The sequence below is a fragment of the Cryptomeria japonica genome, chromosome 8 (assembly GCF_030272615.1).
Source record: "Cryptomeria japonica chromosome 8, Sugi_1.0, whole genome shotgun sequence".
Taxonomy (NCBI): domain Eukaryota; kingdom Viridiplantae; phylum Streptophyta; class Pinopsida; order Cupressales; family Cupressaceae; genus Cryptomeria; species Cryptomeria japonica.
This window is the reverse complement of record NC_081412.1, coordinates 657,677,869-657,691,764: the sequence shown is the minus strand read 5'-3', so window position 1 is coordinate 657,691,764 and position 13,896 is coordinate 657,677,869. Positions and strand designations below refer to the sequence as shown.

At 35.2% G+C, this 13,896-nt stretch overlaps 1 protein-coding gene across 4 annotated transcripts in view; it reads right to left on the bottom strand.

Annotated features, from left to right (window-relative positions):
- Window positions 1-13,896, bottom strand: part of LOC131049650 (ubiquitin C-terminal hydrolase 13) — a 205,001-nt gene that overhangs the window by 49,033 nt on the left and 142,072 nt on the right. For all 4 annotated transcript variants that reach the window (XM_057983710.2, XM_057983711.2, XM_057983712.2 and 1 more), the window contains 6 exons: window positions 6,829-6,885; window positions 6,354-6,410; window positions 5,837-5,911; window positions 5,605-5,724; window positions 5,355-5,477; window positions 5,191-5,259 (listed from right to left, as the gene is read on the bottom strand). In XM_057983710.2, the coding sequence (XP_057839693.2) occupies window positions 5,191-5,259; window positions 5,355-5,477; window positions 5,605-5,724; window positions 5,837-5,911; window positions 6,354-6,410; window positions 6,829-6,885 (501 nt within the window). The remainder of the gene's footprint in view (window positions 1-5,190; window positions 5,260-5,354; window positions 5,478-5,604; window positions 5,725-5,836; window positions 5,912-6,353; window positions 6,411-6,828; window positions 6,886-13,896) is intronic.

Genomic DNA, 13,896 nt, shown 5'->3' with positions numbered 1-13,896 from the left:
TATGAAATGACTCAAACACAACATAAAGCAACTATTTACAAAAATGCCCTCATGGAGGCATAAAGTCCACTAGGTACTCCTGCACCAAAAATCATATACATATTCTGATCGATATCGACACAAGGCCTAGGACAATGACATAACATGCCTTTTGGAATCTTAGTCAAATTCAGATCTACAATTTGTTCCAAGGTGATCTTACTATAGTCCATCTTCCTAATGTCTTCCTCTATACGGAGATCGACTCAGATATCCTCAAGGCGATGAAAATGAGTGAAGGCTCTCTTGATTTTATCTTTCATACCTCGCTAGTCAAAATCCTTCCTTGCCTTGAACTTCTTCAACTTAATTTCCTGAAGCTCCGTCTCCATTGCCTTGGCTCTAGTTGAGGATATCAAAGAGTATCTGCCAATCTACAGTGGATTATGTGAAGATATATTGATACCTGACTTGTGTTGAGCTAATTGGTATGCATGAACTATCATCAGTTGTCTCCCCAATTCCATCAAGATGATCCTATCAGTAGGATATCTTGGAAGCATATATGGATGACCATCAAAACAGCCAACTCTCATGTAAGTGGAAGTTGGAAACTGGAGGAACAGCCAACTCCCTTGCAATTCGGCCTGGTTCCGTGTCGATGATGGCAGTTCAGCCGATAGCAGTAGGGCCAAGTTGGTCATCAAGATAATCTATCTGGGTTGGTCCTTAACAACCCTAGTTGTTGGTCCTTAACTTCGCACGTGGGGGCCCTACTGCTAGGATATAGTAAGGCTACTCGGCGAGGGATGACATTTACCCATATCTATCTCTTTGGCGATTTTATTTTTCGGCATTAACTTGATCAAGATCTGCATGATTGATGTCTGCTCCTTATTCATGTCGTGTTTCCATTATTAGATGGTTTCCCTTCTTTTAGTCGTACGCATCTACAACTTGGTTGGCCATCACCAGACTCTGCATAGGGGGCAGCCTATTCAATCTCCGTGTATCTTTGAGACCCTTGGCAGGAGTTCCAACACTCAATGAAGGTTGGCGTGTCTCAGACTTAAAGGACAATGTTTCTAGACTAAATGTCTCAGTGGACGAAAAGTTTCAGACCCAATTTCAAGACTAACTTATAAGAGATAAGGATTTTTTATGGTCGATTAATGTTCATGAATTTTTCATTCTATTATTAATTCATGCTATTGGGATAGTGAATCGTGTATGATTCTGGCATTGATATTTCTCTTCAAGGTAGTCTTGAACTATTAGTAATCTCTCTTAATGCTTTCAAGTCAGACTGGGAAGCATAAGGCTGATGAGAGATTGCATTAAAGAAAGGGAAATCTTGATAATTGCTTGCATTTCTTCGAAGAGGAAGAATCAGCATTCAGAAGGAGTTTGACAAACCTGCAGAAGCAACCTTGGACGAGAAGGTCAGGAGGTTGAGTTTTGTACTTCCATCTTCAGAGGGAGTGGCTAGAGGATCTTGATCATATTGATTTAGAGGGAGTATACCATGTCGAGATGGTTTCTCTAGTGATCATGAAATTGTAGCAGCTAGAAGAATCTATGATTCATGAGATAGAGTTCCATGTGATATCCCTGGATGGATGGATACTTGGTGGGCTTGGGATTCACCAAAGGTGATGCAAACGTGCGAGACAAACTCGGAGATATGAAATAATGAAGCTCTAATTGAAAGGGAGGCTCAACATTAGTGATCTTCTGTGATTTGATAATACATTTCTCTTTGAGAGAGACTTGAGGTGAAAGTCCTTATCTCCACCCTTTGATATGGTTCATGGTGGATGTCATGTGTGTGACTCCATGACTTCATGGATGGATACTTGGTGGGCTTGGGATTCACCAAGGGTGATATAAACGTGCGAGACAAACTTGGAGATATGAAATAATGAAGCTCTAATTGAAAGGGAGGCTCAACATTAGTGATCTTCTGTGATTTGATAATACATTTCTCTTTGAGAGAGACTTGAGGTGAAAGTCCTTATCTCCACCCTTTGATATGGTTCATGGTGTATGCCATGTGTGTGACTCCATGACTTCATTGGTTCAATGCTTGTTGAGCCCCTGTGAACATTATTGAGAGGTGACGATCTCACAATGATGAATACTTGTACTTTTGATCATTATTGTAAGGTGACGATCTTGCAATATTGATTGACCATACCATTATGATGAATATCATGAGACATAATATTTATGGATAAGCCATGATGGTTGATATTACATAAAGAGATATTCATGGTGGATATTATGTGACGTAATATCCGTGGACATGCCATGAAGTAATATCCTTAAATGCCATAATGGTGGATATCACATTATGTGGTTATGGTGGATATCATGTGATGTGATATCTGTGGATATGCCATAACCTCCGATATCACGGTGAGGTGATATTTTTCTCTCACACAATAAATGGAGCTATTGTGTTTACTATAAGGTGTTATTACTTATTGAAGATGTCAAGTAGGATTCCTCCCTAGCTAAGAGGGAGTGTTGATTTTATTGTAGTTGTGGTTGGAATCCACAGGCCTACATAAATAACAGAAAGCTTGTGATTATATTGATAATAATTATACTGATGATATAATCATTATATTATTAGTTGTGAGATAATATAATTATCTTATGTTATAATATAAATTATAGATGACACACTCGCAGAGCGAGTTTTTGAGCTCTGCAAGTTTTTCTGACTTTAACTCGCAGCAAAAACTCGCCGAGTAATCACCAAGTTTTTTGCAAAATCTTAGCGAGTTTCTTTTAAAAATTCGGGTAGACTAAAAAAAGAGGCCCAAACATGGGAAAAAATTTGGTCTCTCCGTCAGGATTCATATATGGAATATAACATTTAAGTATAATTAATGTCAATTATACTTTAAGTTATATTCCATATATACTATCAGGATGTTTGAGAGTGGTTTCGGACCTCCAGGAGTTATAATGCAAAATCTAGTTTTTGGAGGATTCTTCAATTCTCCAGACTTAGTCAAATTTCAGGATCCTTCAGCGATGCCCCTTGACCCCAACTTGGGGGCGCTGCCCCCAAACCCCCGTCAAAAAATATAGGGGGAAACTACGCTGATGGAAGTAGGGAAAATTTAACCTCCGAGTCTGATTAGGCTCCATATAACAACATAATTAGCATTGAAGAAATCCTGGTATTATACATTTTTGAGTTGAAAGTTTGAAACTATGAGTATGAATGATGAAATTTCAAATATGATGAAAGTTTGAAACTAGTTTTAGCTAGAGTTGGGAAGAGGAAGTTGTATTTACTTTTGGTTTTACAAAAACTATTTACTATTTTGCTTCTAGCCATCAGCATTTCTCATGAGGATGCGATTTTGCAGACACTTTGCATTTAAATATATCTAGAATCAGCTTGTTTCTTTTGTGTTATCATTTATTGACTCATTGGATGCATCTTCTCATTAAATTTTGCAAAAAAATGCATTTTTGATTAAAATTAAGCGTGTTTTTACGTTGCCGAGTTTTTCGCCGAGTTTTGTTTTTACGTTGCCGAGTTTTTCGCCTAGTTTTTCCAAAGTTTTTCCGAGTTTTTCTCGAGTTTTTGCCGGGTTTTTTTCTCAGGGGCTTGGCGAGTCGAGTTGAGTGGCGAGTAGTTCAACTATGGTTATAAGTATTAATATTATATTAATATATAATCATTAATATTTAATTATTTAAATAAAGTATGGTGTCCCTTGGTGAAAGGGCACCTCTTGCATACATAACATGAGATGTGTGATCTCATTGAGTGGACAAGATAATAATAATAATAATAAAAAAAAATACAGGCTATACCTGGGACTTTAACAATATATGTCAGATTTTGGGAAGTACACTTCCAAGTTCGCCTACAAGTCTTTGTCTACATTATGGTCATTAATTTGGAAAGTCTTCCCTAATATTACTTATGTTTGATTGTCGTTTGGAAGATGACTTTCACTTTTGGGAGGATAATATAGTCAATTAGATTGGTTATTCAACTATGTATTATTTGTTGTCGACTTTAAATAGTTATAAGCGTCAATTGCTTCACGGTTGTGTTTTTCTTGGGAATCGTCAAGTCTTTTAAATATATTTGTATCGCCAAAGAAAGCAATATGATCTAATTGGATCGACTCTAATCCCTAGCTAACATCTCTAGCCTTCTTCTATAATAATTTCATGTGTGAATAAAGATATATTTTGCTCTTGTATTTGGTATACATTGTCATCTATATTATTAATTAATTCATGTATTTACTTATCAAGTAGAAAACCAGAATAAATATAATTTGTTACTATAGTTCTAATCTACTTTCCTATTGCCTTCTTAATTTCTATTGTTAATTTGCACTTGGCACACCTTAACCTCTATCATGCACATACCCTACTTAAATCTATTTAAAATTGGTTGCCTACCAAGTTCTAACTTTGGGCTCTAGCCTAATAGTGCCAACATTGTGATGGATTTGGGCCACATTTTTTGCCATATGTACAAGTTGTCTCAAACCTAGTGCAAAAGCGGCACAAAGAAGCTGCAAATAAAACTGTTGTATACAATTTTTTATGCCACAAAACACAGTTACGTTTGCACCATAGTTTACAAACTCATCGAGTACACATAAAATTTGTTGGGCACCATTCTTCTTGGAAATTGGCCAAGGCAAGTACTCAGAAAGTCTAACCCTACAACTCACAATTTTTAATCACTAAGCCTAGAGCACAATTTTTCCCAACAAGTTTTACCAAAAAAAAATTAAAATAAAAATCATGTGCACAGGATTTTTGACATATTTTTGCTGCTAAATAGTCAATAAAGTGCAATTAGCCATGACTGCAATTTAGTTTGCAAGCTATGGTTTGCACAAGAGAGTTAAGCCATGGACAAACTTTTATGAAAATAAATTTTGAGAATCTGATAGAATTGGAAATGCAAACAATGCCCAAAAATCAGGTAAGGAATTAATACAAATTCCACTGCAACATCCATATCTTATGAATGAATGAACCTGAAAGAGAATTCAAAGATGGGGATATGAATGTAAATCAACTTTATATCACCTATGACAAATCCAGTGCAAGTATCCTATTTTCCATTCAATCTCTAATATACATACCAAACTATTAAAACTGGTCACACCCATTGTCAAAATCAGGTAGCTTATAAAACAGTGTCTTGAAAGATACCTGAACGTTTTGTTTCTCCAAAAAGAGTCTTACTTCAGAGCCACCACTATAATGTTTCAGATCTCCAATCTGCTTATATCAATTAACATCCCCATATATTAGTTTAGACTGCTATTCTGCAGTAGCCCATTCTTCAAAACTTTCAATTAAAGAGATATCCTTACAGTTAATACTTCGTCCACAGAGGTTAATGCTTTTCTAGGACGCCAAGTGTTGTTTTTCCTTTTAGACCAAATCCAAATTCTCTGACAATTGGTAGGAATAAAAAATTCCTTGGCAAAATGGTCCTACATAGCTCAAAACAACCAGAAAGATGTGAAAAAGCTCTTGCAAAAAAATTGAATACATATGTAAATATAAACTCTATACTGTATATCTATCTATCCATCTATATAGTTGCATAACTGAGTTCACCTTGATTTGTGAGAGTGGCATGCTATTTTTAAAGTTAATAGTATTAACTTTGTCAAAATCAACAAGATCAAAAATTACATCCTTTCCAATTTGTGTTTGTAGATGAGTGTCACACACCACCTGCACCATAATTACCAAAATTTAATAGTAGAGATCTTAAATGGTCAGAAATGAATAATGCTATCATCATGTTATATAAAGAGATATGGATACAAACGCCTTTGAGATATACCTTTATATTTGTATATGGTGAAACTTCCTTTCTGTGCCTCTGCTTCAAATAATTCTCCTGTTCTTCCATTGTATCCTGCAAGTTAGGATACATATAAAATAAATGATTATAACAAAGAATGCCCACCATACATAAACAAAACAAGGAGAATTTACTCATTTATGACTAAACTATCTTATATACCAATCTTCATGTAAATATGAACCTTCATCAAATGTACATTCTTACTATAAAACACATATTATAATAGCATGCAGATTAGCTTGGAAAGATGCAAGCATCATCATGATAAATTGTTCCATAAGAAATGGTAGGAATGTTTTATCAGATGCAATTTGTCTACACAAGATTGAAATATACATTCTTCCCAATTTATATTCATAAACGAGCATCATATACCACCTGACCATCATTACTGAAACTGCCAAATCCAAATTTATTTAGTAGCTTAAACCACTATCATCATGATAATAATTTATAAACAAAAGATATAGATATGAAGGGATCTGAATCAGACCTTTATTTTTTTAAGAATATCAACTTCTTCTCTGTCTCTCTGTTTCCAATCATTCTCCTGTTCTTCCATCAAAATGAATGTTAGGATAAAAATAAAATAAATAATTATAGCAAAGCATGCCCATCATATATAAAAAAAACAAGGAGAATATACTCATTTATGACTAAACTATCTATACAAATCTTTGTGTAAATATGAGCCTTCGTCAAATGTGTGTCCTTACTATAAAACACACATATTATAATAACATGCAAACTAGCTAGGAAAGATTGTTCCATAAGAAATGGTGGGAATGTTTTATCATATGTAATTTGTCCACACAAGATCAAATTATACATTCTTTACAATTTGTTTTCATGGATGACCATCACTACTGAAATTGCCAAGTGCAAATTTCTTTAATAGCTTAAATCGCTATTACCATGATAATTATTTATAAACAAAAGATATAGATACGAAGGCATCTGAATCAGACCTTTATATTTCTAAGAAAATGAACTTCCTCTCTCTCTCTCTGTTTCCGATCATTCTCCTGTTCTTCCATCAAAATGAAGGTTAGGATAAAACTAAAATAAATAATTATAGCAAAGCATGCCCATCACAGAGAAAAAGACAGACAAGCATACTCATTTATAAGTCAACTATCTTAAAGCAATATCCATATTAACCAAAACATTTATCCAAACAACAAATGATAAATATTATAATTGTATGCAAAATCGGAAGGAAAGATTCAAGCAGTTTGATATATTATTCCATGTGAAATAGACGGAATTATTTCTAATAATTTTCCCATACAAAGGAGTTATCAATATAGAACTTATTGTTTTGTCCCACCTGATGTCTTCTTTCTTTTTCTATAGCTTAATTGTTCCTTACCTATGCATATCCTTTCTTCTTCTATTCTTGCACTTTACCACTGCCTTGCTTGTCAACTGTTTCTTATCTTTTATTCATGTCATAACTTAATGCCCCAAGTTTACTGCAGTCATTGATCACAGTATCCAATCTTATATTTTGAGGAGGTCTACTATTACTACAGACATTCATTTATTCCATGATGTAAATAGTTACCTAAAGCCATGGGAATTTTCAAAACCTACATATTTGAAAAGTCAAACTAGCAAGTCTTAAAAATTACTATTATAGTACCTTCAATTCAAATGAATTCTTATAATTATAAATAAATAAAAGCCATGCCACAATGTTCTGGTTACTCCTTTATCGTTCGGATTTTACAATACAAAATATTAGCAAAACAGATAAATGCATACACAAAATAACCTGATCAGTAAATAGCTGCAAACATGCTTATATTGATCGCAAGAATTGCAGAACTCTTAGAAGGTGCAACCTCCTTAGGAGAAAATGCTCTATTACAATACATTATTATGATGATACTTGCTTTATAATAGCATTAATATTAGACAATCACAAGAAGTGACTTACAAGTTACAATAAATGTAGTATAAATCCACACAATTTAATATTAACTAATAACTATACTATCAAGTCAACTATTAATGCTTAAGGTATAGCAAGGTTAGGACATGAGGGTCCTTGGATCCTTATAATGTCCCCTACTAGGACGCTGCCAAACTGTTGTCTCAGTAATGATTGCAATAATCTGCCTGTAAATGAATACAATCTGCAGAGAGTCTGATCAGCCAGTCAAATCAGTATTTCTGTTCCTTCAATGCCTTGTTCTGGAATGCTGGAATTAGATCATTCCAAAGAGGCTACCATCTCTAAGGATGTGAACTCTACACAGAGAAGATGAAAGACCAAGAAACTACATGAAGGCTCTTATGAAGGACAAACAGGAGGAGATTAAGAAAGAAAGTACAATCCTACCAAAGACCAATCCACCTTCAAAGGAAAACAAGGACAATTGGAGAAACCTCTTCATCAAAGACAGCCATATATCCCGAGGAGTTACTATTCTTTTAATGGATATTGTTTCTCATGTTACAAATTTGAGCACAAAGCAATGAATTGTAAGTTTCACTCAAAGGAATTATAATTCATTTTCTGCTTTTAATGAATTATGATATTATGTGTTACAAGTGCAACAACTTTGGACATACATCACATTTTTGCAGAACCATCTTTGATGAGCCTCCAAGACAAAACAAGATGGAGAAGAATGCCAAGAACAAACAAAAGGGAAGATCTAAAAAGGTTTGGAAAAGGAAGATAACAGAAAAAGAAGGAGAAACCAATGCAAGTGCAACTTGCACTTCATATAATTCCTAGCTCATTAGAAGAAGCATGATTAGTGGGAGCCTATAGCTACACTATCATTCAGCCCTAGAGAAAGGACAAAAGAAGTATTCTTGTTGGCTACACTATCATTCAGCCCTAGAGGAAGGACAAAAGAAGTATTCTTGTTGGCAAAGCATGTGTTGAAAAAGAAAAAAATTGATAATAGAAAGTTGAATAATTGTGCTTATGTTCAACTTCACATTAAAGGAGTTATGATTAACATAATGATATCTTAGAAGACATGGATATGTAATGAGCATCTCTTCATCAAGAATATCAAGGAAGAAGAATTAAAACAAAGATAGAATGATGTGAAAGACGGTTGCAATAAAAAGGAAATGATTGCATTGATGTCGAGAACCATGAATAGAACCTATAGCATAAAGAGAAGAATCCACTTGGAGTATTCAATTAGTACATTACATCAGCAACAAGGGAAGTATTGAATTAGTACATGCAGATTCAAGATCCTAGATGATGGAAAGATTGCATCAATGCAATAATTTGAAGAATTTTGAAGAGTAAGGAGTCATCATTAAAGAGCAGAAAGGCAACCTTTTAGCTATGGAAATCAGAAATCTTCAAGACAGAAGACTCTCTCAAGGAATGAAAAGATAATCTTTAGACATGGACAGAGAAAGAAGATGATGCAAAATCTTTTAACATTCATAGAGAAAGTATGTCACTCATACAAATCAGTATACAAGGAAGAGGAATATTAGAGCAAGGGGGAGCATGAAAGCATCCTTGACAGGGGAAGCACTAGAGAATCTTCAAAAACAAAGAAGAAGTTCATTCTTGTGCATTTGATGTGAGTATACAATTAGAGGTGATACAATCATGAAGAGAAGCCTAATGATTATCCCTTTGCCAATGTTGTCAAAGGGGGAGAGAAGTAGAATGGGGGAGAGCTAGAAGAGATGAGAAAGAATAGGTTGCCATCAATGACAAAGGAGGAGATTGTTGGAAATATTGTCATTGATGTCAAAAAGAATGAAGACGGTGGATATAAGAAATAATGCCATGAGAAGACTACCATCAACGTCAAAGGGTTATGAAGATAGATTGAATGAATTAGGTTATGATGATAACCATTTGATTAATATGTTGTGTATCAGTTTGTGTATCGGACTATACACTTGAGAGAGTGAGCATCATACCACTAATAACCATAGTTAATGGTTTTGCATTGACATGTAAATGGGGGTTCACATTTGATAAATATGATGAGTTCAAAGACAACAATCACAGAAGAGAATGCTATTTCAATCACTAAAGATGGTAGTGTGAAGAGGCGTAAGCCTGGAGAATTACTCTAGATTCCACATAAAGTGATGCCAGATATCAGTGAGAAGAAACACTGATAAAGATAATATGCAGTGAAGTAGATTCACGTAAAGTGATTCACAGTGTGATTAGAGACAACAAGTATTCGACAGTAATTAAAGTCGATTACATCGATTGTATTGAACAACGAATAAAGCTTGTGGAGTGTGCGAATTGTCTCAGAAAATGATCACGTAAACATAATGTATTGTAGTCATGGTTGGATGAGTTAATGGTCAACTTCATAAAACAGCGACATAATACTCAACGAATATGACAATGATCTGTACACAGAGATTAGAGAACCAGACAGCGACCTCGTAAAAAGAATTATTCAGTATTGTCGACTTTATGAAGAATACACAGCATGGTGGCCGACTCAGTATTAGTGATGGGAGCCAAAGAAATATTCTGGACAATGCATTTGTGCACAGAAAGAAAGCACGACGATTACAAAAGGATTATATTCATGTAAACAGAGAATGGTATAAATGAAGACTGGTGAATTTGTCGTATAAGGAATGGCGATGGAATTTATACGAAGATGGCACTTTTAGACACGAATCTTGTTTTGAACGGTAATTAAAAAGGCAGTGACCTGTATCATTGGCAGCGACTTAATATGTCTAAAGAGTGACTAGAAAGTAATTCTATGAAAGAATATTTAAAGTTTGAAATGCAGAAATAAACTCAGTGATACATATAAATTTATAATTATATAATAATATTAAGCACTTCATTATAATATTATAAAAATATTTAATAAGATATTCATAAGGTATTTGAATATCTGAAATATTGTAATGACTGCATATTACAGTTCGTGTTTTATCTTCACAATCTCTGCGGTTGATGCTAAATGGTGGTCAAAGAAATGTTTGAAGCTTTATGAGTCTAAACAGTGGTCAAACAAATGTTCGAAGTTTAAAGTGGTGGACCCATTATACAATATGAAACGGTGAAAGAAATGTTTGAAGCTTCAGGTGGTGGACCCCATATATAATATGGAATGCTGAAACTAGCAATTAAATAATAATAAGAGTTTTAAAACTCATAAACTAACAAATCGATTCAGCAACTAATGAAAAGCTATGACCCTTCCACGTAAGATAAATGAGTGTCTCTCTTTGTAAAGGGACAAATACGTGAGTATATATATTCACGTTTGAAAATAAGTATTATTTTTTAGTAAGGTGTATGAAGAAAATAATACAGATTAAGTAAATGAAAAGATCTGTAAATAATGTGAAGGGCTGAATGAAAGAAGAGTACGTGTGTATTGTGGAGAAATAATTCAGAACAAAAGGCTGAGATTATAATAACAGAAAATAAATGATTCTTAGAGTATGTGGTGTACAATGCTTAATAAATAATTCAAATAATTCAGGAATAAAAAGTACGAATATTTTCACAATTGAGAAATGTGATAGTGGGTGTGGTGTGCGTGCTTTTAAAGACATCAAATTATATGCACCAAGATATATTAATAAGAAGATAGATTATGTCAGAATTATTGAGAAGAGTATAAGCAAGCTTTGAAGAAGTCATGGCAGATTTACGGAAGGAAAGATATGCAGATTTGTGACTGAGAGTAGATACAGTTGTGAAAAGAATAGTTGCAGATTTATGAAGAAGAGTATATGCATGTGAGGAAGGAATATATGCAGATTTGAGAGGATCAAACTGTCCATCATCCATTGTTATAGCAACATTGTCAAGGCGGAATTTCAGATTTAAGTGAAGTGGGTTGGTGTTCAAGGATTCTGAAGTGGGAGTTGGTGCTTCCAGTGGGTTGGTGCTCACAAAATCAGATTTGGGAGGTGGTACTTCTAACAAACAGAGTTAGGGGTTAGTACCTCTAGTACGTTGGTTTTCAATCAAACTTGATCAATCTTAATGTTTTTTGTGGTTTTCAATGTAACAATGAGCATATAAATTTGTCAAAATGCTCTGAAACATGTACAACCTATAAAAAACAATATTTGCACAAAAATGAAAAAAAAGAGTTAGCTAACTTCATGATGTCTTATTCAAATGAAATGAAAGCCAATCCAAACATCTGGAGCCTTTCAAACAAAACAATAGAGTCAATAACAGTACAAAATTCACCAAAAATTAGTTCACTCACCAACTCTCAAAACAAGTGCTAAGGATCTCTTATAGGAGAGTCGGGATATCATGAGGTCATTTAAGGACAACATGCAGCAAGCTCAGAACCAACAGAAACAATATGTGACCAGCACAGAGTAGAGAGATCTTTTGAGGTTGGTGACATGGTGTATCTTATGTTGCAGTCTTACCGTCAGTCCAATCTCAAAAGGAGTGGTGCAAAGAAGTTAAAGCCACACTACTATGGACCTTTCAAAGTTATCGGGAGGGTTGGTGAGGTGGCTTATGAGCTTGAATTGCCGGCAGACAATAAGGTACATAATGTTATTCATGTGTCATGCCTCAAAAAGACGTTGGGTCATAATGTGGTACCTTCAGCAGCGTTACCTCCTCTTGATGATGAGAGGAAGCTTATCTTGGTTCCTGAGGCCATTCTTGAAACTAGGGAGCGTACTTTACGGAGACCGGTCATCAGGGAATATTTGGTGAAGTGGAAGAACTTGCCGGTAAAGGATGCTACTTGGGAGGGTCAGTATGTCTTACAGCATCCAAAATTGAGATTGCTTGAGGACAAGCAATTTCAAGGGGGTCAAACTGTAATGTCCCCTTTTTAGGAGGCATGAGGTGATTGGTCGTTAGCCCTTTTGCCATGGTCCCAAGGGCTAACCAGGACCTTACAGGGATCGTTGATGGATTTGGCCTAACTTTAAACATCTCTTACACAACATCTGGAGCCTTTCATGATGTCTTATTCAAATGAAATGAAAGCCAATCCAAAACATCTGGAGCCTTTCAAACAAAACAATAGAGTCAATAACAGTACAAAATTCACCAAAAACTAGTTCACTCACCAACTCTCATAACGAGTGCTAAGGATCTCTTACAAGAGAGCCGGGATATCATGAGGTCGTTGAAGGACAACAAGCAGCAAGCTCAAAACCAACAGAAACAATATGTAGACCAGCACAGAGTAGAGAGATCTTTTGAGGTTGGTGACATGGTGTATCTTATGCTCCAACCTTACAGTCAGTCCACTCTCAAAAGGAGTGGTGCAAAGAAGTTGAAGCCACGCTACTACGGACCTTTCAAAGTTATCAGGAGCGTTGGTGAGGTGGCTTATGACCTTGAATTGCCAGCAAACAATAAGGTACATAATGTTATTCATGTGTCATGCCTCAAAAAGACATTGGGTCAGAATGTGGTACCTTCAGCAAAGTTACCTCCCTTTCATGATGAGGGGAAGCTTATCTTGGTTCCTGAGGCCATTCTTGAAACTAGGGAGCGTACTTTACGAAGACGGGTCATCAAGGAATATTTGGTGAAGTGGAAGAACTTGCCGGTAGAGGATGCTACTTGGGAGGGTGAGTATGTCTTACAGCATCCAGAGTTGAGATTGCTCGAGGACAAGCAATTTCAAGGGGGGCAGACTGTAATGTCCCCTTTTTAGCAGACATGAGGTGATTGGTCGTTAGCCCTTTTTGCCATGGTCCCATGGGCTAACTAGGACCTTACAGGGATTGTTGATGGATTTGGCCTAGGCAATTTCAGTTGCAGGCCAATCGGAGGTGATTTGACAAGTTATCCAGAAACTTACTATTTATAGAAGTCAATTTGGGTTCAGTGAATGGTAAATTTTGAAGCAATTTTGGTTGACAATATTTTGGTGTATTTTTTACCTCACCTAGATTGCAAATTTAATGGGCCATTAATTAACTAGGCAAAAAATTAAAAGTTCCTAAAGTTAAATTTAAATATTTAACTTTAGTGATTTATTTAATGTTGGGACTATAGTTAATGGAAAAAATATTTAAAGTCCCCTTCTTTTTGGAGACACAAGGGATAA